Source organism: Podarcis cretensis, assembly GCF_951804945.1.
Source record: "Podarcis cretensis genome assembly, chromosome: 9".
Classification (NCBI taxonomy): domain Eukaryota; kingdom Metazoa; phylum Chordata; class Lepidosauria; order Squamata; family Lacertidae; genus Podarcis; species Podarcis cretensis.
The window spans coordinates 62,163,619-62,185,633 of NC_137178.1; the positions used below are offsets into that span (position 1 = coordinate 62,163,619).

A 22,015-nucleotide genomic window follows, 5' to 3' on the forward strand; every position below is an offset into this window, starting at 1 on the left:
GGGGTGTGGGCGTGGGCGGGGCGAGAGGGCGGGGCCTCTTGCCTTCGGGGAGAGCCGCACGGAGTAGCGAGTGAGGAGGAGGCCGGTCGGACCGCCCGCTCGGGGCAGCGCGTGTGCCGGCGCTGCACAAAAATGCACTCGGATGCCGCCGCTGTCAGTAAGTAGCGGGGAGGTTTTCCTCGGTGAGGGGGCCGAGGGGGGGGGCTGGGTTGCTAGGCGACCGCTGAGCGGCGGTTGCGTGAGGGGAATGTTCTCACGGGGGGTGGGGCGGGCGCGTTTAAAGGCTGAGGGGAAAAGGGAAGGGAATTTTAACGGGCGGCGGCGGGTGGGGGGGGGGAAATACGGGGAGGGGGGAGGAAATGGCTGTGACGCAGTTCGTTCTTCCGCACAGCGATTGTTCTCGGCCCCCGGTGGTCTCCCCTCAGCCGCCCCGACCGAAAGAGAGGAGGAGGAGGAGCGGAGGGGCCTGCTTCTTGGGGGGCCCGGTCGTGAAAGGGGGCAGAAGGAGCAAGCGCCCCCTCCCCCACCCCTCCTCTCCCCTTCTCTTTATCCCGCGTTGCATTGTGGGAGTTGGAGTCCTCGCCTCCCGGCCGCGGCTTCACGGAGCGAGCTGCGCACTACAACTCCCAGAGCCAAGCGCGCTGCCAACCGTCTTTCTCCCCTCTCTCCTTGTCCACCCCCTTCTTTCCTCCTCCGCTCACCCCTCTTTTTGGGTCAGTGGGTTGCAGCCTGAGAGCGACCCAGAACTCTCTGGCCTGGGGGAAAGAGTAGGTAGGTTGGCCAGGGGGGCGTGGATTCTGTCCTGGTGGGTCGTGCATGCTTCGGGAATCGGGGGCTGGGGCTTGGAGGGGTGTGTGTGTGTGTGTGTGTGTGTACCTGCTCCCTTGGGGAAGAAATAAGAGGCATTGGAGGGCCAGTCCCATGCATCCCGATGACATTTTGCTCTTCAACTTGCCCAAACGTCTCTATTTCTCCAGTGTTTTGCCTGCGCTGGGCAAAGTTCCCTCTTGACAGATTGTCATTGTCTGCATTCTGGAGAAGTCGTGGGGGTGGCAGTGAAGCAGCCCTTGGCCCTCTTCCTAGACATGTTGCTTTGGAAGGCGGTTCTGTTAAAGCCACTAACTCCCTTCAAGTAAATTTGTTCTTGCAGTGGATCTGCACAATTTACATTGCTGCAAAGTATTGTTTCCCGGAGACAAATAATTTATCTGTCTCTTTAACAATTGATTGCTTCTATAGACTGTTATAGACCAGTTTTTCTTTCCTTCTTTCTGTTTTTCCTTATTTTTTGAGTTTTTCTTTAAAGTGTCCCATCGCTGTATCCCCTACATGATCCAACACAGTAATACCCCAGTCTTAAAATATTGCTCACAGGTCTTCAGGAGAACACCCATCCACAAAATCACAAAGGCAGCCAGTCAAAGCAGATTTAGCTGGCATAATGTTCAGGCACAGTTGAATTTTGTGTAAAGGTTAAATTATATGAATGATTTTTGGAACCTAAACTCTTTATTTCCAACGGTAATGTGGAACATAATAGTCTTGCTGGAGAGGCTTGTTGTCTTCCTGTAGTTTTTTTCCTACTCTTTGGTAGTAAGGCAGGTAATAAATACTCCAGTCCATAATGCATCTCGCTGCTTATATGAAATTGAAACTAAATTTCCTTTAAAATCCGCTGTATGATGAAAGCTTAGATTAGGGTACTTAAAAGCAAAAATAAAGCAAGCTTTTCAAAATGCATTTCCAAGATCTGTTCTTGTTGCTGAGGAATAGCTTTGTAAAAAGCTTTTGTGATGCCCTCCATTATTTTTATACATTTTAAAGGGTTATACATTTTCAGTATTCCCACATGCTTTTCAGAACTGTACAGCAGTTAAGCCAAAATTATAAATAGCATAGAAGCATAGTCATAGTCAATCTCCTATGCCTTCTGGCAGAAGTGGAAGAAGGCACCTCAGGTTTTTGTTTTAACAGCTACTGAAGCTACATATTTAGCAGAACAAGCAAAATATTTTTAGACTGGACAGTGTCCATGGGCAAGAAAATTATAATTCTTCAGTGCCCTTTTTGCTAACTCAGTCATTTCAAAAGCTTAACAGTTTTACACTACAGTCCTGTACATATCTACTAAGAGGCAAATTCATTGAGTTTGGTGAGGATCATCCCACATATAAATTGGGGCCCAGTCCTGTGTACATGGAAGTATATGTAAGCCTAGTTGAATTCACTAGAAGTTGCTTCTGAGTAAACATGCTTAGGAATATTATAAACCAAAGAACTGTAATTGCTGGCCTAGCAAGAGGATTTGGTGTCAGTGTTTTCTCTAAAGCATCTCCCTCTTCTGATATTTTAGAAGCCTTTAATTTAGTTTTACTTAAAATATGAACAAAAAAGTTTTTTGTAAAGTAACTCTTAAACTATACTTTCAGACTTATCACTCAGTGATTTTTTCAGATAGAGATACTAAAATTTTCTGTTCTAGTGTTGCACATGCAGCGTTCAGGTTATGAAGTATCTTATTCACACTTTTCATTCGTATTAGATATTCTTTGGCCCATGAAGTCTAAATTGCTGAATTTCTCAGAAATAAAATTCTCTTTCACCCCTTTTTTTCAAACTGTTGAAATACGTGCCTGATTGTGTCTAAGGTAGGAGAGGTTGAAGGACTTTGAAATATTTCAATTTCTAGTACAGACAGCTGATTCTGAAGTTCATGTGATAGTGTTAATCATTCCTCATTCTTTCTGTGAATACTCAGACATGTATTTGTATAATTTCACTGTTTTATGTAAAACTAGATCCCTTGTCTTTATGTTGAACTAAATCCCTTGTCCTCAAAACCCCTGATCAACAATAAGGGGATTATTTGGATATGTGGAAATGGTTGTGAGGGAAATTTTATACATGAAGCACCATGGCTCTGACCAAGTCAGTCTTGAAACAAGTACAGTCAAACCTTGGTTGTCGAACATACTTTGTTCCGGAAGACCATTCAACTTCCGAAACATTTGACAACAGAGACGCGGCTTCCGATTGGTTGCAAGAGCTTCTTGCACTCAAGGGGAAGCCATGTCAGACGTTCTGGTTCCGCAAATGTTCAAAAACCGGAGCATTTACTTTTGGGTTTTTGGCATTCGGGAGCCGAAACGTACGATAACGGAGGCATTTGGGAACCAAGGTTTGACTGTATCACAAACTTTATCTGGAAGAAGGGGAGCAATGTTGTACTGTAGTCTAAAACAAAGTAGTCTAAACATGTTTGGCTGGAATTGACTCTCTTAAATTCCCAGCATGTTCTTTGAAGATTCTGCTGGAGGCTTCTTGGTCTTGTCATCTTATAAGCACTTATTGGAGAGTAAGTTCTATTGAAGTTAGAGGTGCTTAGTTTCAAGTAAATATGTATATTCTCTCAAGTGTACGTGCGAGGAAGTAATTCCCACTGAACTTGGAGGAAATTGATTTTAAGTAAGCATATTTTGTATTAGGGGTATGTAGTGGGGAGCAAAGGGGAGGCAATGCCCTTAGTAGTCTTCCACTTATGTAATTTCTGGAAACACTCATGTGAGTTTTAAATATCGTAGTATGTAACATATAGGTTTTTAATTTTAACAAACTTAAAATGAAAATGCATTTTATCTAATCTGATTTAATAATTTTTGAAATAACCATACAGTAGAAGGAAATGCTTTCCCTTCCACATGTAAATCCCCGCCCCCGGTAAATTTGTTGGCCTCTGGCTTACATTCTTCAATTCTGGAAGGTTATGTTCCTGCCCTTATAGGAATAGAGGCCACCATAGAGTTGATCCAGTTACCTAATATTTGCTGGAGTTTATGATTTGGTATGAGTGACTAGTGACTAGTGGGGTGCCACAGGGTTCTGTCTTGGGCCCGGTCTTATTCAACATCTTTATCAACGACTTGGATGATGGACTCAAGGGCATCCTGATCAAATTTGCAGATGACACCAAACTGGGAGGGGTGGCTAACACCCCAGAGGACAGGATCACACTTCAAAACAACCTTGACAGATTAGAGAACTGGACCAAAACAAACAAGATGAATTTTAACAGGGAGAAATGTGAAGTATTGCACTTGGGCAAAAAAAATGAGAGGCACAAATACAAGATGGGTGACACCTGGCTTGAGAGCAGTACATGTGAAAAGGATCTAGGAGTCTTGGTTGACCACAAACTTGACATGAGCCAACAGTGTGACGCGGCAGCTAAAGAAGCCAATGCAATTCTGGGCTGCATCAATAGGAGTATAGCATCTAGATCAAGGGAAGTAATAGTGCCACTGTATTCTGCTCTGGTCAGACCTCACCTGGAGTACTGTGTCCAGTTCTGGGCACCACAGTTCAAGAAGGACACTGACAAGCTGGAACGTGTCCAGAGGAGGGCAACCAAAATGGTCAAAGGCCTGGAAACGATGCCTTATGAGGAACGGCTAAGGGAGCTGGGCATGTTTAGCCTGGAGAAGAGGAGGTTAAGGGGTGATATGATAGCCATGTTCAAATATATAAAAGGATGTCACATAGAGGAGGGAGAAAGGTTGTTTTCTGCTGCTCCAGAGAAGCGGACACGGAGCAATGGTTCCAAACTACAAGAAAGAAGATTCCACCTAAACATTAGGAAGAACTTCCTGACAGTAAGAGCTGTTCGACAGTGGAATTTGCTGCCAAGGAGTGTGGTGGAGTCTCCTTCTTTGGAGGTCTTTAAGCAGAGGCTTGACAACCACATGTCAGGAGTGCTCTGATGGTGTTTCCTGCTTGGCAGGGGGTTGGACTCGATGGCCCTTGTGGTCTCTTCCAACTCTATGATTCTATTGTTCTATGAGGCCAAACTGGAAGACTTAGCATAAGTGAGCTGTTAAGTAGATCTAGCAAGCCTCATTGGGAATAACATGATGAAAATAATTTGTATTAGTGCAATGCAATGGCTTAAAAAAATTACTTCAGGTTTCATATTTAAAATGTCAGTCACTTCATGTTTTGAATCCCCAACTCTGGAACATGGGAGGAACATTATGAGCATCAGGAAGAGAATGGGAAACAGATTCTCTTTGCGGAAAGCTGAAGAAGTGTTTTAAGTTAATGTTTTTTCTTCTTCTGCCGTTTTGTGATATAAATAGTAGGCCTGACATGGTAAACTCTGTCACATCATGTTGTTGCTGCTTTTACTATTTGTGTTTATTAGTTGCTTTACTCATAAAAATAACTCAAAGCCATTTATAGACAATAGAAATATTAAACCAATTACAATAAACACAATAAATAAAAACCTAAAAACTTCTAGAGATGTACTGATGGCTTTTAACTGTAATAAAATTGTCTCTTTTACATCTAAAAATTCTGTAAAATGAAAGCTTCAAGTTAAAACTGACCTTACAACTCAGCCTTTAAAATACTTCAATAAAAAGAGCCAAAGGTTTCTTGGAATGAGAGGGTTCTCACCACCCACTGGAACACAAATAGGTACAGGCAGATCTCCCCTTCAGAGAGCATTCATAAGCTTTGGTGGCACATAGAAAATTCCTGTTTTCCCCTTTCACACCTCAGACAGTGAAGATGGCTTAATACAAAAATGCTACAATCTAACCAGATCCTCCCAGTTAATCATTTGGTGGTTATATTTTTAATCAGTTAATGTTTCTGAAAAGTCTTTAAAGGCAGCCCCTTGTGGGGACTCAATTGAAATGTAGCATAGATGCTTTGTTGAATGAATGACTTGAGCTTATTTTATAGTTGCATTCTACAACTTCCTTGTGAAGTTTCAGCTTCTCTCATCTTGAAAATATCTGTTGTGCTTACTCCAGTTCTTAAATTAGGCAGTGTTGATTTTGAACTAAAATACGTCACCATGAAATCATAGAATCGTAGAATTCATAACTAACTTGGGTCCATTAATTTCATTGTGTCTACTCTGAGTAAAACTTAGTTGGATACAGCCCATCGTCTTCAAGAATGAGCACATCAAGGGGCTGCGAGGAACCAACTTATTTGAGAAACAATATGGTATAAAATTAGGAGTAATGTGTTGCTATGTTTTGTTGGTCTGCCTTTAATAAAATAATGGGAGGGTTGCAGAAATCTCTTCCCAGCTGGAACAAAGCAATTCACAAGAGACAAAGATTGGGATATCAGAGCAGCTGCTAGATACAGGACACCTTCCCTCTGATTATGATGTTTCTTTGGTTCAAAGAATTACCCAGTGCCTAACAATCCACAACTTCTGGTATCTATGGCTATGACTTATATAAACTGTCGCTTTTTACTCATAGAGCCATACTAGGCTCAAGTTGTTCATGATGAAAGACAACACTGTTTCTGTACATCAGGTTAGAACCTTATAGCATGTCTTTTGTGACATCAGCAATAATTTGATTGACCATTCTAATTCAGTTCTAACGTAAGTGCATATATGGGCTAGATGGGTGTTCAAATTCATATGGATACATAGCAAACCTTTTATTCCAGATATGTTTTGCAGAGCTAAGAATAACTATGCTCTTGAAGATGGAAAACTTTTTCCCATCACGTTCTACATTTTGTATGTTTTGAGAGTTGAAGCAAGCCAAGTGAAATATTCATACCTTGGTTCTCAAATGTAATCCATTCCGGAAGTCCATTCGACTTTTAAAAACCAAGGTGCAGCTTCCGATTGGCTGCAGGAGCTTCCTGCACTCAATTGGAACCCGTGTCAGACGTTCGGCTTCCAAAAAAACGCTCGCACACTGGAACACTCACTTCCGGGTTTGCAGCATTCGGGAGCCAAAACGTATGAGTACCAAGGCGTTCAAGAACCAAGGTACAACTGTATAGGGTAATGTAATAGCTTTTTCAGGGGCTGTGGGGTGTGTGACATTATGTTCTAATGTAAAAAGTAATAATAATGATCTGACCAAAAGCTAATATTAAAATGAATTAGTTATACAATCCTATGAACAACCTACCTGCAAATAATTTAATTTGGAAGGCAGTGTGGCTGTTCTTAAGCAAGTCAGAATTTTTTCCTGCTGTAAGACATTCTGTAGTGCTGCTCTTCCAGAAAGGACTATCATTGCCAGATGCATCACATTACTATAAAACTTTTAAGGTGATACCTTCTGATGACTTGCCTCTACACCAGGGGTCAGCAGACCTTTTCAGCAGGGGGCTGAACCCCTGTCCCTCAGACCTTGGGGTGGGGCGGCGGACTATATTTTGGGGAAAAGATGAACGAATTCCTATGCCCCACAAATAACCCAGAGATGCATTTTAAATAAAAGGGCACATTCTACTTGTGTAGAAACATGCTGATTCCCAGACGGTCTGCGGGCCAGATTTAGAAGGCAATTGGGCCAGATCCGGTCCCCGGGCCTTAGTTTGCCTACCCATGCTCTACACATTCCTAGAGACATTTGTCACCACAACGTCAATTACATTGAGACAAATCTGTGTTGTGAATGGTTGCAGTGGTATTGCAGGCAATGCTCATAGTAGTTTCGCTTGCCTTGATTGGATCAATACGACGTTTTGGTTCCTGAAATTCATTCTGATTGTGCAGATAAAATGTAATTGATAGAATTCTACAGGATGGGGTATTAGTGTGTGAAATCAGTCAAGATCCAGTGATCCCAAGGCATGCACTGGTTTGAGATGTAGTATTACTATTGCAGAAGGAGATAGAGGACTCAAATAACATTCAGATATGTCATTTAATGGAATTCAAAAAAGCCATACACACACACACACACCCCGTATTGTATGACAGGAGAAAGGCAGTTCAAAATTAAGACTTTTAGCTTTATCTGCAGTACTTTTGAAATGTGTTTATTAAGCATTCTAAAAGGTGACATAACCAAAATAAGAAAAAATGTTTTTATTTCTCTCTCTAGATTTTCAGCTGAACTCTCATCTATCAACACTGGCAAATATTCATAAGATTTACCACACTCTTAATAGGCTGGTAATCACTTGCATTTTTTAAATCTACTACTTATATAGTTTTGTCTGATTAGAAAGTGTCCTGACATGATTATCCAGAGCTGGCTGTACCTTTGTAAATAGATGTACATCAAGTAGACATGCAAAAAATTATTGAAAATGATTTTTCAAACATCCATGCCTCTTAATTTTCTTTATGTATACTCAGCATTTGGAGATGAAGCCATGACAGCTTCTTGCTATAAACCCTAGGAATTTTTTCAACACAATGGAAAGACAAATTGCTGAAATTTGTACAAAGGACAAGGAATGAAGGGAGACTTTATTCAAAGCACATATCCACAAGGAGGGAAGATGAAACCTCCTTCCCAGTCAGATTTCCTCCTGACCACATTGCTAGATGCACCATGGATTTTATTTCAGATGACTACCTAATGGCTGCAGAATCCTGTGGCATGTACATCCCCCCCTTTCCTCATGAGTAAGATGAGATGTGTCTGTTTTATCTTCCCAGAGTAATTGTGCAGGCGAGGGGTGGCATGTGACAAGATGGATGGGATGGGAAATTGTAAGAAGAAATTGGATAGCTGGTGCTATTTGAAAATAGTTAAACTCCTAGTTAACTGCATTGATTTAATATTTTACAGAATTTGACAGAAGACGTTGGTCAAGACGATCACCAAACAGGTAGAGAGTTTTATACAAATTATACTGTTGTGTGTATTAGGAATCTTAGGTATAGGCGGAACCTTCCTGAATGTAGAAATTAACACCAACGAGGAAGGGGCATTAACATTAAAAACGAGGGACTGTCAGTTAGCTTGTAAGATTTGCTAGGCTATGTAAGGATTCAGGTTTAAGAGTTGGCCATTCCTAGCAATCCCTTTTCCAAAAAAGCCAGTCTTTGGGGGGAAAGTTACTTTGAAAACCGTTGTTGAATTTGAAAACGTGACACCTCAGAACAGCACCTTTTATAGTGGAAGGTGCTTGCACTACAGTGGAAGATTGTGGAAATTGCTTTAATGCCTGTATTTTATAGCATCAGTGTAGACAAATGGATATTGTGAATGAGTGTTATGAGCATATTAAGCTGTATTGTACTAAGCCAGTCCATTGGTTTCCTTGGCTTGATAGTGTTTGGCAGTGGTTCTCCCAGTCATCTGGCAGAGATCTTGCACCTTCTTTATGCAGAGTATGTCACTGAACTATGCCCCTTCACTTAGATGGCTTATTATAATTTTAAAGTTAGGATCAGAAAGCCTTTCAGCCAAAGAGGTCAGTTAAGATTTTGCAAATTCACTCATGCATCAAAAGCATTACGATTGCACCTTTAAGGCGCTCATTTTAACTTGTAAGCGATAAAGATGTTCTGTGGTGCTCTTGCACCTTTGTGCTTGCTTACAGTTTAAATTGTGTGCACCCAAGCCTTTCCATGATTTTCTACTGTTTTGGAACAGAGGGAGGGAAACACAAGCTGAGGGCATTGCAGGGGCAAGGGCAACATAACTGTGTGCTGACCCTCCCTTTCCCTCTATACTTTTATTTATGTTGGAGGGGATGATACGTGTTAATAATGAGTCAGGAGTTGGTAGATGCAGGATGTAGAGGTGATGCAAGGCTGGTAAGTGTCTTACCTTCATGAAGCAACGTTCAAGTTGGAAAGAGAAAGGAGGTAACTCCTGTATTTCAGTAGGCTTGCATAGGATTTGTTTTTAAAAATGGCTAAATTAAATGATTAGGAATGAATAAGAACACCACCTGCCTGGTGTTCTGATGATGCCTGAATATGGTTGCTTTGCTGATTCTACTTTTGTTTTGGACTTTGCGCCTGAAGATAAGATGCAGCTGTACAAATATACCAGTTTTATAAAAACTACATGTGTTTTGTATTTTAAATTCTAAATAGCACACACGCTTTTACCACACAACACCTCCTGTGGCTGTACAAGAGTAAGCTCTAGGAATACTCCCGGGTCTATTTCTCTTTTCCATTAGACTCTGGTAGAAGTACAGAATAAGTGCCTGGGATTGGTAACCGACTAGATGAGGGCTAATAGAATGAAATACAGAAGTTAGGGGTGCTTTAGATCAGTGGTCTGTGTGACTGAAGAAGTGTGGTTAAACCTGCCCCACATTGGCAGCTAACATCAGGAGCCCAGTTTGGAAGTGCTGTTGGATCTGGTCCCTATGCTGAATCCCCAAGTGGCAACCCTTGTAGGCAGATGTGGTCTTGGCATGTGTATCCTAGTAACATCCAGCACAGGCTACTGTAATTTGGTATATGTGGAAGTACCTTTGAAGATCCCTTGGAAACTTAAGGTAATTAAAAACTGAATAGCTAGATTGTGACCTACAAAAGTTGTATCTTGCTGGTTATAAGAGTTTCACGGACTCCAGTGCAAAGTGCTGGTGGTACTCTTGTCCCAAACTATGCAGGATTTTATAGGTTACCTCAAGGCCTCATTGAACCTGCCTGTTCTCTGATATCTTTGGTTCCCCTCCTGCAGATTTGTAATGCATGGTGACTATAAACCAGGCCTTCTCAGTGGTGATGCCCAACTTTTGCATCATCGCTGTATGCCTGCCCCGTATGTTTTAAAATTGTATTTACCTGTGCTTTTTAATTTCCAGTCTGTTTATCTCTTGCCGTATTGAAAGAGTTGAGAATTTAGCGTGCTTCAAGCTTTGCTGCTGTTCTGCTTATCGTGTGATGATTTATTGTTTTACAGTTTGTGTTTTCAATGTGTCTGTTGCCTCATATGCTTTTTCAGTAGGCTTTGCATCTGTTTGAACCCTTGTCTTGCTTTCCTCAATTATTCCGCAGGAAGTCTCAGGTCGTGCAGTTCATCAGACTGCTTTAGCAAAGTGATGCCTCCAAGAAAAAAGAGGCGACCCGCAGCTGGAGATGACCTATCAGCTAAAAAAAGTAGACATGATGGGTACGTGATCTTACTTGGATTATTTGATTCAGGAGTCATTACTTTTGTATGGACAGCAGGTCAGGAGGTGTGGACTCGTATTTAACTCAACTCTGGTTTACTAAGCGGAGGTAGTAGGTTTTATTTTATTTTACTATGCCTATTTTCTTTGAGGCATGATTTTGTAATAACTCAATTGGGAGACAGTTCTTTCTCTCAAAGGAAACTATTTAGGATGAAGCATTTTTAAGGATTCAATTTGTAGATTTGACACACATTTGATTATTATGGAAAACGATAGTGTCCTGTGGAATGCAAATATGATGGCTAGATTTTGAATTTGCATACAAGTCCCTGTTTCTTGAAAAGTTACAGTCCACTGAAATTATATAGGCCAGAATAAAAACATAGGCTCCATTTAGATGCAACAACAAACCATAGTTTGCCTTTATGTATATGGACAGTGGTACAAGAGATTTCACGGCTTCTCTTGCTTGTGTGGAGGAAGGACATGAATCTTTGGGTCACGGTTTTGAACAAGATAGTTTGTAAATGTGAAAAGCTGTGACTTGTACGTATCAGCTATCAGTCTAGGATAATCCTGCATGTGTTCCCTTATATCTCCAATGAGAGACTTGGAAGTTGAAAACTCAGAGGGGTTTGGAATATCTTTGGAGGTGAGAGTGGGGTTAAATTAGCTCCACTTACGCCCTTCCTCCTTCAACAAACATGTCAAGTGTTAGGGCTTTAAGTTCTGATATAGGCATCCATATATGTTCTGTAGGAATGTTCTGTTTAGTTGTAGATTATTTTGTGATTCTTTTAATTGCCTCAAAGTTCTGAAAATTAGTGGATTAGATAGGAGGAAGAGGCCAGCTTGGTAATACATTCTTATATAAATCTATATATATTATAGAATTTATATATTACGTTATTTACCTCTTCCCCTGCACTAGAATGTACAGAAAATATGATTCTACTAGAATAAAGACGGAAGATGACATGTTCTCGAGCAAGAGGTGCTTAGAATGGTTCTATGAATATGCAGGTTAGCGAATATATATATTGCTTATTGCTGGTTGCCCAGATAATGTTGAAACTTCAAGAAAATATTCAAATATCAACTCCAATTTGAATATAAATATGTTTTATAACAAAAAAAATGTAGATTATGAAAAGCATCCATTAAAATAGTTCAGATGCACTCAGCCTCCTGAAAGCATAAAGAAGTTAGTGAACACATATTTTCAATGCAACTAGAATGTTGGCTTTAAATTGTATATAGTTTTTAAAAATACATTTGCTTGCTGCATTAAAGAGGTTAATCACAGGATATACAAGGCTGCAAATTTGAAGTCAAATTTAAGTTGCCTGGTTAACCTTTGGCTAGCTGCTTCTCTGTTAATGAATGTAAATCTGCAAAGTTGAAAGGATAGGGCTTGATTTTGATTGAGACACTACTTGGTAAGAGACAGCCTTTCAAATAAGCATACATACATATACATGCATGCATACGTAGAGCAGTATTTGAACCGTCACATACTTGTGGCACTGCAATGTCTCCAACCTTATATATATATATGGTTTATTAAAAAAATAGAGTTCTGTGATTACAAATGGAAGTAACACAATCTCATTTGCTTATAGGAACAGATGATATTGTGGGTCCTGAAGGAATGGAGAAATTCTGTGAGGACATTGGGGTTGAACCAGAAAATGTACGTTCAGATTTATTACAGATGTCAGAGAGCTTGCTTGCTTTCAAATAAGGAGAAGGGAGGAAGCATAGTCCTTGTAATACAGGATTTGGGTTTTTCATTCATTCGTTTACTCACTCAGGTTATTTCCAGACCATGAGCAACTTATGCATTGCAACTATTTCAAATGTTACAGTAAAGAGAAGGGTTGTGTTCCTGTTAGAAGAGGCAACTTTCCAGAAGCTTTTCTTTCTTTGGCCAGCTCACCGTGCATTATATTCTTATTTGGTTTTGAATATAAAATGTTTTTGCCTTGTTTTGTTTGAAAATAAATCTCCAAAAAGTTGAGACCAATGGCAAAAATAGTCATGGCTTAACAAATGACACAAATTTAGACAATAAGGATTAGACAACATTCTGCACCCAGGAACTTTCTATCTGGCTCCCAGTATAGTCTCGATTCCCTAGATCTGCCCTTACTTTGCAGGTCAGCCTTTTGCCTGTGGGACAGGTTAAGTGTTTCAACCCCTTCTTCTTCCTCTTCTGAACAGCAACAGAGGCCTAGGACAGAGCAGCTATTATTATACACCTCATTCTGAAACACAAGAGGAGGGTTCTTTCACTCCATCTTTTGGGAAGTTTAGCAGTGAAGCCTTTGAGATGCTTGGATCATTCTTCCCTTCTTTGCATCTTAGCTGCTCCTTCCCACTTGTCTAAATTTTGCAAGTGGAAGTGCTGGATCTGTTTGCTTGTTGGCCTTTATTCCACTGAAAATACAGCAGTTGTACAACATTTAGCTGCTGCCAAATGTTGTACCGCAGAGGCTTTTCTTTGCTTCAGGTGTCATTCTTCATGTGCACGTTCACATATTTGCTATCTTAAAAGGAGTTAGATATTGGATCACTTTCGTTTTTCTTGGGTGGGAGAGCTGGATGGGGGTAGGAGCTGAGTAGAGCTTATAAGAGTGTTGCCTTTGGTATAGATAAAGCAGGTGGCATCTTTGGCCTAGTACAAGTTGCTGGGGTTGGCAAAAAGGGTGAATTACAATTCAGGAGATTGTAATACAAGTTTTGTGTTTTGTTTTTCAACCAGGTAGTTATGCTTGTTTTAGCCTGGAAGCTGGATGCTCAGAACATGGGTTACTTTACGTTGCAAGAATGGTTAAAAGGAATGACATCCCTGCAGTAAGTATTTCATCAGCAAATGTGAAATAAATTTAGCAGTGGTGCATTGTCATTTTGTGAACTTTAACTTCACTCTGCGCAGAAATAGAAATTGTGCTGTCTTATAATCCAGCAATTCTCGGTATGCCTTTTGGGCCTCTTAAATTATACTTATATATGTCTTAAATGGTTTCAAATGTTCGTAGCTGCTTTACTGAATGCCTGTGAACTGTATGTGAAAGAACCATCATCGTTCTCAGTTACAGACTGATTTACCTGCTATAATACAGACTATATTTTTGCTGTAACTGTATTGCTTTTTTTTTTTTTTTTTTTTTTGAAAGGCAGTTTATAAATTCAAAGATAAGGTACTATTGGGTTCAGGGCCAGAAAATAGCTTGATGGTTAGCAGTGCGGAATTTAAATTGGTATTTTATTTTTATTTTTACAGATGTGATACAACAGAGAAGCTAAGAAATTCTTTGGATTATTTGAGATCTTTATTAAATGAGCCTACAAATTTTAAACTTATTTACAGATATGCATTTGACTTTGCACGTGTGAGTAGCTTGGAGTTCACATTCTGATCACCCCATTTTTATGAATTCTTGTATGGTTTCTTTCATGAAGAGACGTTTATACACCTGTGTTAATGATTTCCACTAAGCCAGTCAAGTTTCCTTCAGTGTGCAAAATTCCATTTGCATTTTTACAGTTTTATATTAATCTTCCAAGTCACTCATTTGAATCATTTCCAAATCGGTGTTACCGCTCTTGGCTCTTGTCTTAATTTTTATGGGTTCTCACTTTGATGCCTAAGCATATTTGCTTTCTTTCTAGAGCTCTTACTACTGAAATCTTCATTTTTTCAGAGTAGCAGACCACCTAAACCCATCACAAATCTCCCTGGCCTGGTTCTCTACATGAATAATACAGTTGGTCAAGAGTCGTTCCTGCAATCTGTTTCCCTCTTAACTACCACATTGGCCCAATCCATTTCACAGTCCAAAAATGAGAACCCAGTGGACTCAAACTATTTCCACATTCCAGACCTTTGCCACTGCTAGAGGACATCTGGACCATTGACTAAAGTGTCTTGAGGCTGACAGGGTTGGAGTCCCAACATATTGACCCTTCTTAAGCTCCCAGACACCGAGAAATGTCAAGCACAGGTTGAGTAATTGCTATCACCAGCTGAATTTTGCAGGAGAGGAAAAGGAATGTACCATTATGCAGTGGACAGTATTCCAAAATAGTAACTCATCAAAGGTGAATACATTGTTTAATTGGCTACCCAGGTTAGGAAGTTGATGCTCTGATTTGCAGACAGAATGGATATATGCATTAAATGCTAACAGCAGCTCCCCAGGAGGTATAATAATAATAATAATAATAATAATAATAATAATAATAATAATAATAATAATAATATGGCTTCACTGTGTGTATTTTAAACAAGCAAAAAGCAAGAGGGAACCAAATGAAGATAATTGAAATATAGTTACATTTTGTAAAGCATAAACTGACATAGTTTCTAGTGCAAATGAAGAACATTATACATAAACCTAGCTAAATTTTCTCTCTCTTTTTGACAGGAAAAGGACCAGCGAAGTCTAGATATAAACACTGCCAAGTGTATGTTAGGACTTCTCTTAGGAAAAACATGGCCTCTCTTTCCAGTATTTCATCAGTTCCTAGAGGTACAAGTAGAAACACCTTTTTATGTTTTTATACTGTTTTTAAAAGATGCTGTACCAAGTTACAACTGGGAATTAGCAGATAGTTGAAAAGTTTTAATACCTGAGTTGAATATTTGAATTGTTTTGCAAGTAAGCTTACAGGCAATTTGTGTGTGTGTGTGTATGTGTCTCTGTGTGTGTGTGTGTGTGTGTGTGTGTAAAATTTTTATACAACTGAAGTTGTAATCAACTTTGAGTTTGAGTCAGCCTCTGTTGCCCTTCTTTAATATATGGGCAAGAGTGACTGACCTTGCAGGGTAAGGATGACTGATGGTGTACACAAACTGCTTTGGACATCTAGTATTGTATGTGACTTTTCCGAATTATGAAGTAAATTATTAAGGTGTCTTTTTCCGAAATCAAGCAAAAGCTCACTAGCACACATTTCATTTTTTAGCTCTACAAAATAAATAGATGTGTGTTGTGCATAGTCTTTGAAAGTGACAAAGCTTTTTTTTTTTTTTTTTGCAAATAATGTTTTCTGATATCTGATTTTTGAGGAGCGTTATTCCTGATACCACATTACAGCTCTGGTACTTAGGTTCCAGTATATTACGCTTGCTTGTTATACTCTTAAAATGGCCTTTCGTAACATCCTTGAGTGCTGACCGTTTCATCCAAAAGGCATTTTGAATCTCTGAAGTGACCACAAAGCCAAACAATATACAGTAGTTGAAAAGTCAGTCATTTCCGATTTCAGTAACTGCTCCTCTTTTTTTAATCAGCAATCTAAATACAAGGTCATCAACAAGGACCAATGGTGCAATGTTCTGGAGTTCAGCCGAACCATTAATCTTGACCTCAGCAATTACGATGAAGATGGAGCATGTACGTATTTGCATGAAAAGCTACAATCTATTGTACCATATCTTATTTTCCAGAAGCTGTTCATTCCAGACTTTTCTTTTCTTTTTCTGTGTAAAAGGTTTTTTTATTTGTGGCTTTATTTCTTGCAGGGCCAGTGTTGCTGGATGAATTTGTGGAGTGGTATAAAGAGAAACAAATGACATAGGAATTTTAACTATGCACAGCCGCTCAAGAGTTCCTGTTACTACAGTTATGTCGACCATTAGCCATAAACTGCTATTTGTATAAAAGCGCATGCTGCTTTTCCTGCACTGCATCCCGTTTTTGGGGACCTTTTGGTGTTTTGCTGTTTAAGAGGCCAGCTCTGCTTGCTGTGTAGCATTGTTCTCTTCGAAGGCTGCTTTGCATTTTTGTATCTACACTACAGATGGTGAACTTAACCAGCATCCTCACTGTGATTTATGTGTATATTGCTGTCTAAATTTTGTATATGTGTATAAAAAAAGCTTCACCTAGGAGTTACTCCAGAAGTGTATTGTAAAAATAATTTTGTGGCATATTTCTAGTTGCATTAAATAACCATGTAACTTAATTTTTAATTTTAATTTGGTCTCGGACGTAACATTTCAGGAAAAAAGTGATTGTTGAGACTGTTACCACGTGGAACTATTGCCAGTTAGCGACAAGATGCCAATTTTTGAGAGGATATCCTGCAGTATGATTTCTTCACATGCAGATGCCCAACTTCAGTTTTGTTTAGTAAGCAAGTATTGGCTGTCTTTTTATTGAAAACCTGTTAAAAGTGTAATAGCTTGACTAGAGTCGTACGTGCCACAAGGATTTCCACTGGTGATACTGCTGACGTCCTAATATTCAGACTCCTGTAGTTCGCAAATAGGTGCAGATTAAATCTGATTAAAAAAAGGGTTTTAGACTTGTAAAATGGCATATTTCTTTATTTCAGTTTTGCTGTTCTAGTGTTTTGACTGTATTGATGATGAAAGCAAAATGAAGCCTCTTGTAAAATTTAACATAGATTTGCGGGTGAGTTTCAAGGTATGAATTTCTTGTTAAATCTGAACTGAAAAGCCTTGCAAACATGGGAATCTAAAGAAGGCAATGGCATCTTTTATTCCAGGGATTGGATTTCCTAGCAGAACGCCTGTTGCAGGCAATGGGCTCACTAATCACCAGCATTGTCACTCATTTGGGACCACTCTTATCTGTCTGTACATGAAAGTTCAAGCCATTGCTTGCTTGAGGAAGCCGAATTAATGTGCTAAGAAATGTCTTTTCATGTTATCTCTGCCTCAGCCTTCATTATAAAGTTTAATACTGAAATTTTTGACAAAGGTTACTTAGTGGGTAGCAGACTGCGGAAATACTTCCAAAAATCCAATGGTGAATGTTAAATTAATGGACAGAGTGCTAAAAATGGAGTTTGCAATAAAACATTAGCAGGCTTTCTTTTTGTTGTTAGAGGAAGTTAAACCATAAGTAAACGTGTTGTTTTGAACTCTCAGAGCTCAGCCTAAATGTAAAATCAATGCAATTTCCTTTATTTTATCATTAAATTGCTTAAATTATTGGTAAGCAGCAACCTTTTAGGACTGGGTACTTGTAAATCAGTGTTTCATTGAATTCAGCCTCTTTAGATCCCAGTCCAGTATAATTCTGCACTAAAGAGGGTGCTGAAATTTATCTGTTTCCAGTGGTATCACAACATGGAATATTATGACCCTTAACTTTTGGGAGGGCAGAAGGTGGCTAGAATAGTGAGGTTGAAAAGTCTCAGTGTGTACAGCTCTCTGTATCCCTGCTGTGATGGTTGTATTAGAATTTAGACGTTTGAAAGCTATTCACAAAATCAGCCATTATGGATATAAATAAAATACCGTGTTAGTAAAATCTTACCCTTTTGTTTAACTTGTTCTATTGAAAACAAATACAAAAAAGTAATGGATCCTATAGTTGCTTGCTTGTATAAAACATGCAATGTTATCTACACGTTGCGATATTTCCACAAGGCAACGTGCAGTAGTCAAGTTGCTTATTAAATCATGTTGTTTTTTTAAAAAATGTGCTAACATGTATTACAATTGGCATAGCCATAAAGAAAAGCTTGTGAAGCTCTCAAAGGAAGGTGTGGGGGAATGCAGGCTTTATTGCAAGCCATTTTGCTGAGATGCCGTGATCCAGCCATTTGTGCAATCTAGTTTAAAGATAAAAAGTATTATAAATAAGGTCCATAAAAGTATCAGATAACGGGCTTTTGGGACAGAGTCTCACTTTAAATTTTTATGCTTGGATATGACTACTAGAGTACAAAACAAAAGCACCTCATCCAATTGTGAAGAGACCACGCTGTAAAATCTGTCTTTCCTTTATAGCTGAAACAGCAAATGGGAATAGATGGGTTCTGGATTCTGAAGTTACTGGTGCAACATGTACAGGCATTGGGTGGATTAAAATTTATTGCCTCCAAACAATCAGTTTTGCTACAAGTCACAAGCCAGGATTCAAGGTACATGTGCAAAGCATTTCTCTCTGTGTGTGAAGAAGTACTAGGCTGCAGTCTTCTTTCCACCCCAATTTTCATCGCAAGCACTTCCTTTCTCGCATAATGTTGCTTTGGAGGCCCTGTGATGTGCAGGGGTGCATATAATTTTATATGCCAGACCCAGTTCAACAAGCTGCTTTTGTATCTCATACTCTGCTAGAAATATCCCAAGAAGAAAAAGTGAGAACTTGCCCTTGAATTTTGCAGTGAAAGGCAGGCTCTGAAACAGGGTTGGGTCAACCTTTTGCCCTCCCGGATATTGCTGCAATGCGGCTGCCATCATCATCCCCTGATCGCTTGCTTTGCATGCTAGAGCTGATGGGAGTCCAGCAACTTCTGGAATGGCACAGGTTAACCTGTTTCCCTAAATGTAGCTAAGCATCAATTTAGAACAAAAGCTTTCTTACTGATATATGTAACCAAATTAGAGGAAAATGAAAAGCAAGATCCATTGCTCATAGTCCAGTTTATGATTTAATGTACTGACATAATCATTTAACAGATTTTCATATGTCTGCTTCTTGGATGGCTTTAAATGGCACACAGCCTTCTATCATGTGACAGTATTGACTTCTTTCTCCAACAGAAAAGTGAGCTCTGTTGGAGCTTAAAACTTTTCCATGTTGCTTGTGTAACATTTTTCAAGTAAACAGCAGCTTTCAGACAAGCTGTTCATTTTTCATAAGCTTAAATCATTGAAATTCCTAAGTAGTATGTTTGGTATGCTTTTCTTTTTTTAAGAGTGGCTGTTCAATTGTCTGCAGAAAATGTCCCTGCCTTTTCTACAAAAATCATTCTGGCAAGATGTTGTATGTGCATTATTTTGATGTAAAATAAAAATGATTGATGTAAGTTTTTTTTTTAAAAGACCTAGTATGTAAACTAATACATGAGTGGGAAACTGGTCCAAAGTGAAATTGGACTCCAGATGCTGTCAGATAGGATCCTTATGTAATACCAAAGATGTAATTTGTTGGCACACATGACTGACTTTAAGAATTAAAATAAATAAATAAAATTCTTGGGCAATACTGTACCACATACCAGTATAATTTTCCTTTTTTTGCCAAATAGATTGAATACTGAATATGGAATTTGGTCCTCGTAATCTGAAGTGATTTTGATTAGTGTAGTGCAAATCCATTTCTTCTTTTGTAACTTAAAGGAAACTAAACTTGGAAAGTGTTGCCTATTAGAATCTACAATAGTATAAATGCATCATAAAAACATACGATGTATATGTAATTTTAATCAGTACACATCTGTCTCTCAAGTAGCAGGTGCATTGTGTTGCATAACTAATTTATACCTTTTTAAAGTATCTATATACAGATTTTTAAAAAAGTAATCTGTAAGTATCTGTATTCTAGTTACTGAGCATTGGTGGGGGGTTTCTCTGTCCCCCTTTAGAGGTACTAGAATGTCATTAACCTATTAGGATTTCTCTTCCCTGAATCATGAATCAAACAGTGCTTAAATACTCTGTAAGGATCTGCTTTATGCCCGGTCTAATTATAACTGCTAATACCTCTTGAAAGCCTTAGACTTTGTCATTTCATATAGTTGTGTAAATGCATAGAGTCCACCGACTGGAATGGGGGCGGGGCGGGGAAATGGTGGTGTTACAATTCTTTTTGTGACGCACTGTTTTGGCAGAGACAGTAGTTTACCCGACGACACTGACAGCTTTTTATGTCTTAGCCATTTCCATATTGCAAACTTGAGGTGTGCTTATTTAAAAGTCCTGTGGCTCAAATTGACTGAAGTACTGTTATACTACCTAACCTGAGTTTGGTACTCTGCAATTTTTGTGTAAAACCAACATCCCACAAATAAAACAGTATTTGTGTTTTTTGGTTTCAGAAGTTGATTTCTGTGGCTATCCGCACTTTTGACCGTATGTGCAAAAAGAGTATAATTTTATACAGGTGTACAATATTTAGTATCTATACAGCATATAAGAACAAACAAATATTGTGACCGACAGTCCCACTACAACTTTTTGTCTGTTCTTGCCTTGGGGAAATTAGTTGATCATTTAAGTAAACTACAATATGTTGCTATGTTTCAACTTTTGTAAGATTGCAAATTGCACAGGTCTGTTTAGTGTTTGCAGTCTTTTGCACAACCATTCAGCAATCCTTAAAATCTATCAACTAGGCCAGGGGTCAGCAACTGTTTACAGCAGCGGCCAGTCCACCATGCCTCAGACCATGTGGTGGGCCGGACTATATTTTTTTGGGGGAAATTCCTATGCCCCACAAATAACCCAGAGGTGCATTTTAAATAAAAGGACACATTCTACTCATGTTAAAACACGCTGATTCCTGGACCATCCACGGGCCAGATTTAGGCGGCGATTGGGCCACATCTGGCCCCTGGGCCTTAGGTTGCCTATCCCTGAACTAGGCCACTATTATTATTTTGCATAGTTGGTGGGAAGGATATGTGAGAATGGCTTGTCAAAGACCACCCAAAGTGTGTGTGGCTTATACACAGCTGCTATAAGACCCAACTTAAGATTTATGAGGCTAGATTTTTGAAACCGTTTCAAATGGATTATCCCATATAGTTTTTATTTTGAAACAAAGTTTACAAAGGTGTACAGGAGAACATCTCTTAGCAATTGTTAGATGTCCAAACTGCTCCTCGATGCAGAGGTACAGTTTGCATACAGCTCATCAGAATCAAAGGCATAAAAGGATTAGAAAAGTCCTGTCCTAAAAAAACAAAAACAGCCACACACAGAAAGCAGCACAGCAAGTTAAAAACCAATAATAACACTTTCATTTTGTATAAAGTAACTTTTTAGTAAAAAAAAATGTGCAAATAAATAGCAACAGCACCACAGTGAAAAAAATACATTCGCAGAGATTGTTTAGGAGTGTTCAATTAAAAACCCTTTTAAAGTTTATTGCTACTATTTGGGTTTTCCTTTAGGACCTTGCTATCCAAATTTAGTATTGGCACATTGTAGCACTTGCAGGTTGACTGGCTTAACAATAAGATCAACAGTTTTAAGCAGACTGGTATCCTGTGAAGAAGAAGAAGAAGAAGAGTTTGGATTTGATATCCCGCCTTTCACTCCCTTTAAGGAGTCTCAAAGCGGCTAACATTCTCCTTTCCCTTCCTCCCCCACAACAAACACTCTGTGAGGTGAGTGGGGCTGAGAGACTTCAAAGAAGTGTGACTGGCCCAAGGTCAC

General features: G+C 39.3%; 1 protein-coding gene across 3 annotated transcripts; it reads left to right on the forward strand.

Annotated features, from left to right (window-relative positions):
• On the forward strand, positions 1-21,546 carry DCUN1D4 (defective in cullin neddylation 1 domain containing 4). 3 transcript variants are annotated; one of them, XR_013842395.1, is made up of 12 exons: positions 651-771; positions 7,878-7,948; positions 8,574-8,613; positions 10,751-10,865; positions 11,801-11,892; positions 12,492-12,562; positions 13,634-13,725; positions 14,156-14,264; positions 15,300-15,404; positions 16,169-16,271; positions 16,400-17,009; positions 18,641-21,546. XR_013842395.1 is itself a non-coding variant. In XM_079990490.1 (11 exons), the coding sequence occupies exons 1-11, from the start codon at positions 133-135 to the stop codon at positions 16,453-16,455; spliced, it is 879 nt and encodes a 292-aa protein (XP_079846616.1). In that variant the 5' UTR covers positions 1-132; the 3' UTR covers positions 16,456-21,546. The 3 variants fall into 3 exon arrangements, 2 of the variants coding, with proteins under 2 accessions (XP_079846616.1, XP_079846615.1); XM_079990490.1 differs by lacking the exon at positions 651-771 and adding an exon at positions 1-157 and having other exon boundaries at positions 16,400-21,546; XM_079990489.1 differs by having other exon boundaries at positions 16,400-21,546.
• The last annotated feature ends 469 nt before the right edge of the window (positions 21,547-22,015 follow it).

Coding starts and splice junctions, on each gene's coding strand:
- DCUN1D4 (XM_079990490.1), top strand. CDS start 133: ATGCACTCGGATGCCGCCGCTGTCA. Junction 11,893..12,491: donor ATGGTTCTATGAATATGCAG/GTTAGCGAATAT, acceptor ATTTGCTTATAG/GAACAGATGATATTGTGGGT. Junction 16,272..16,399: donor TTACGATGAAGATGGAGCAT/GTACGTATTTGC, acceptor TATTTCTTGCAG/GGCCAGTGTTGCTGGATGAA.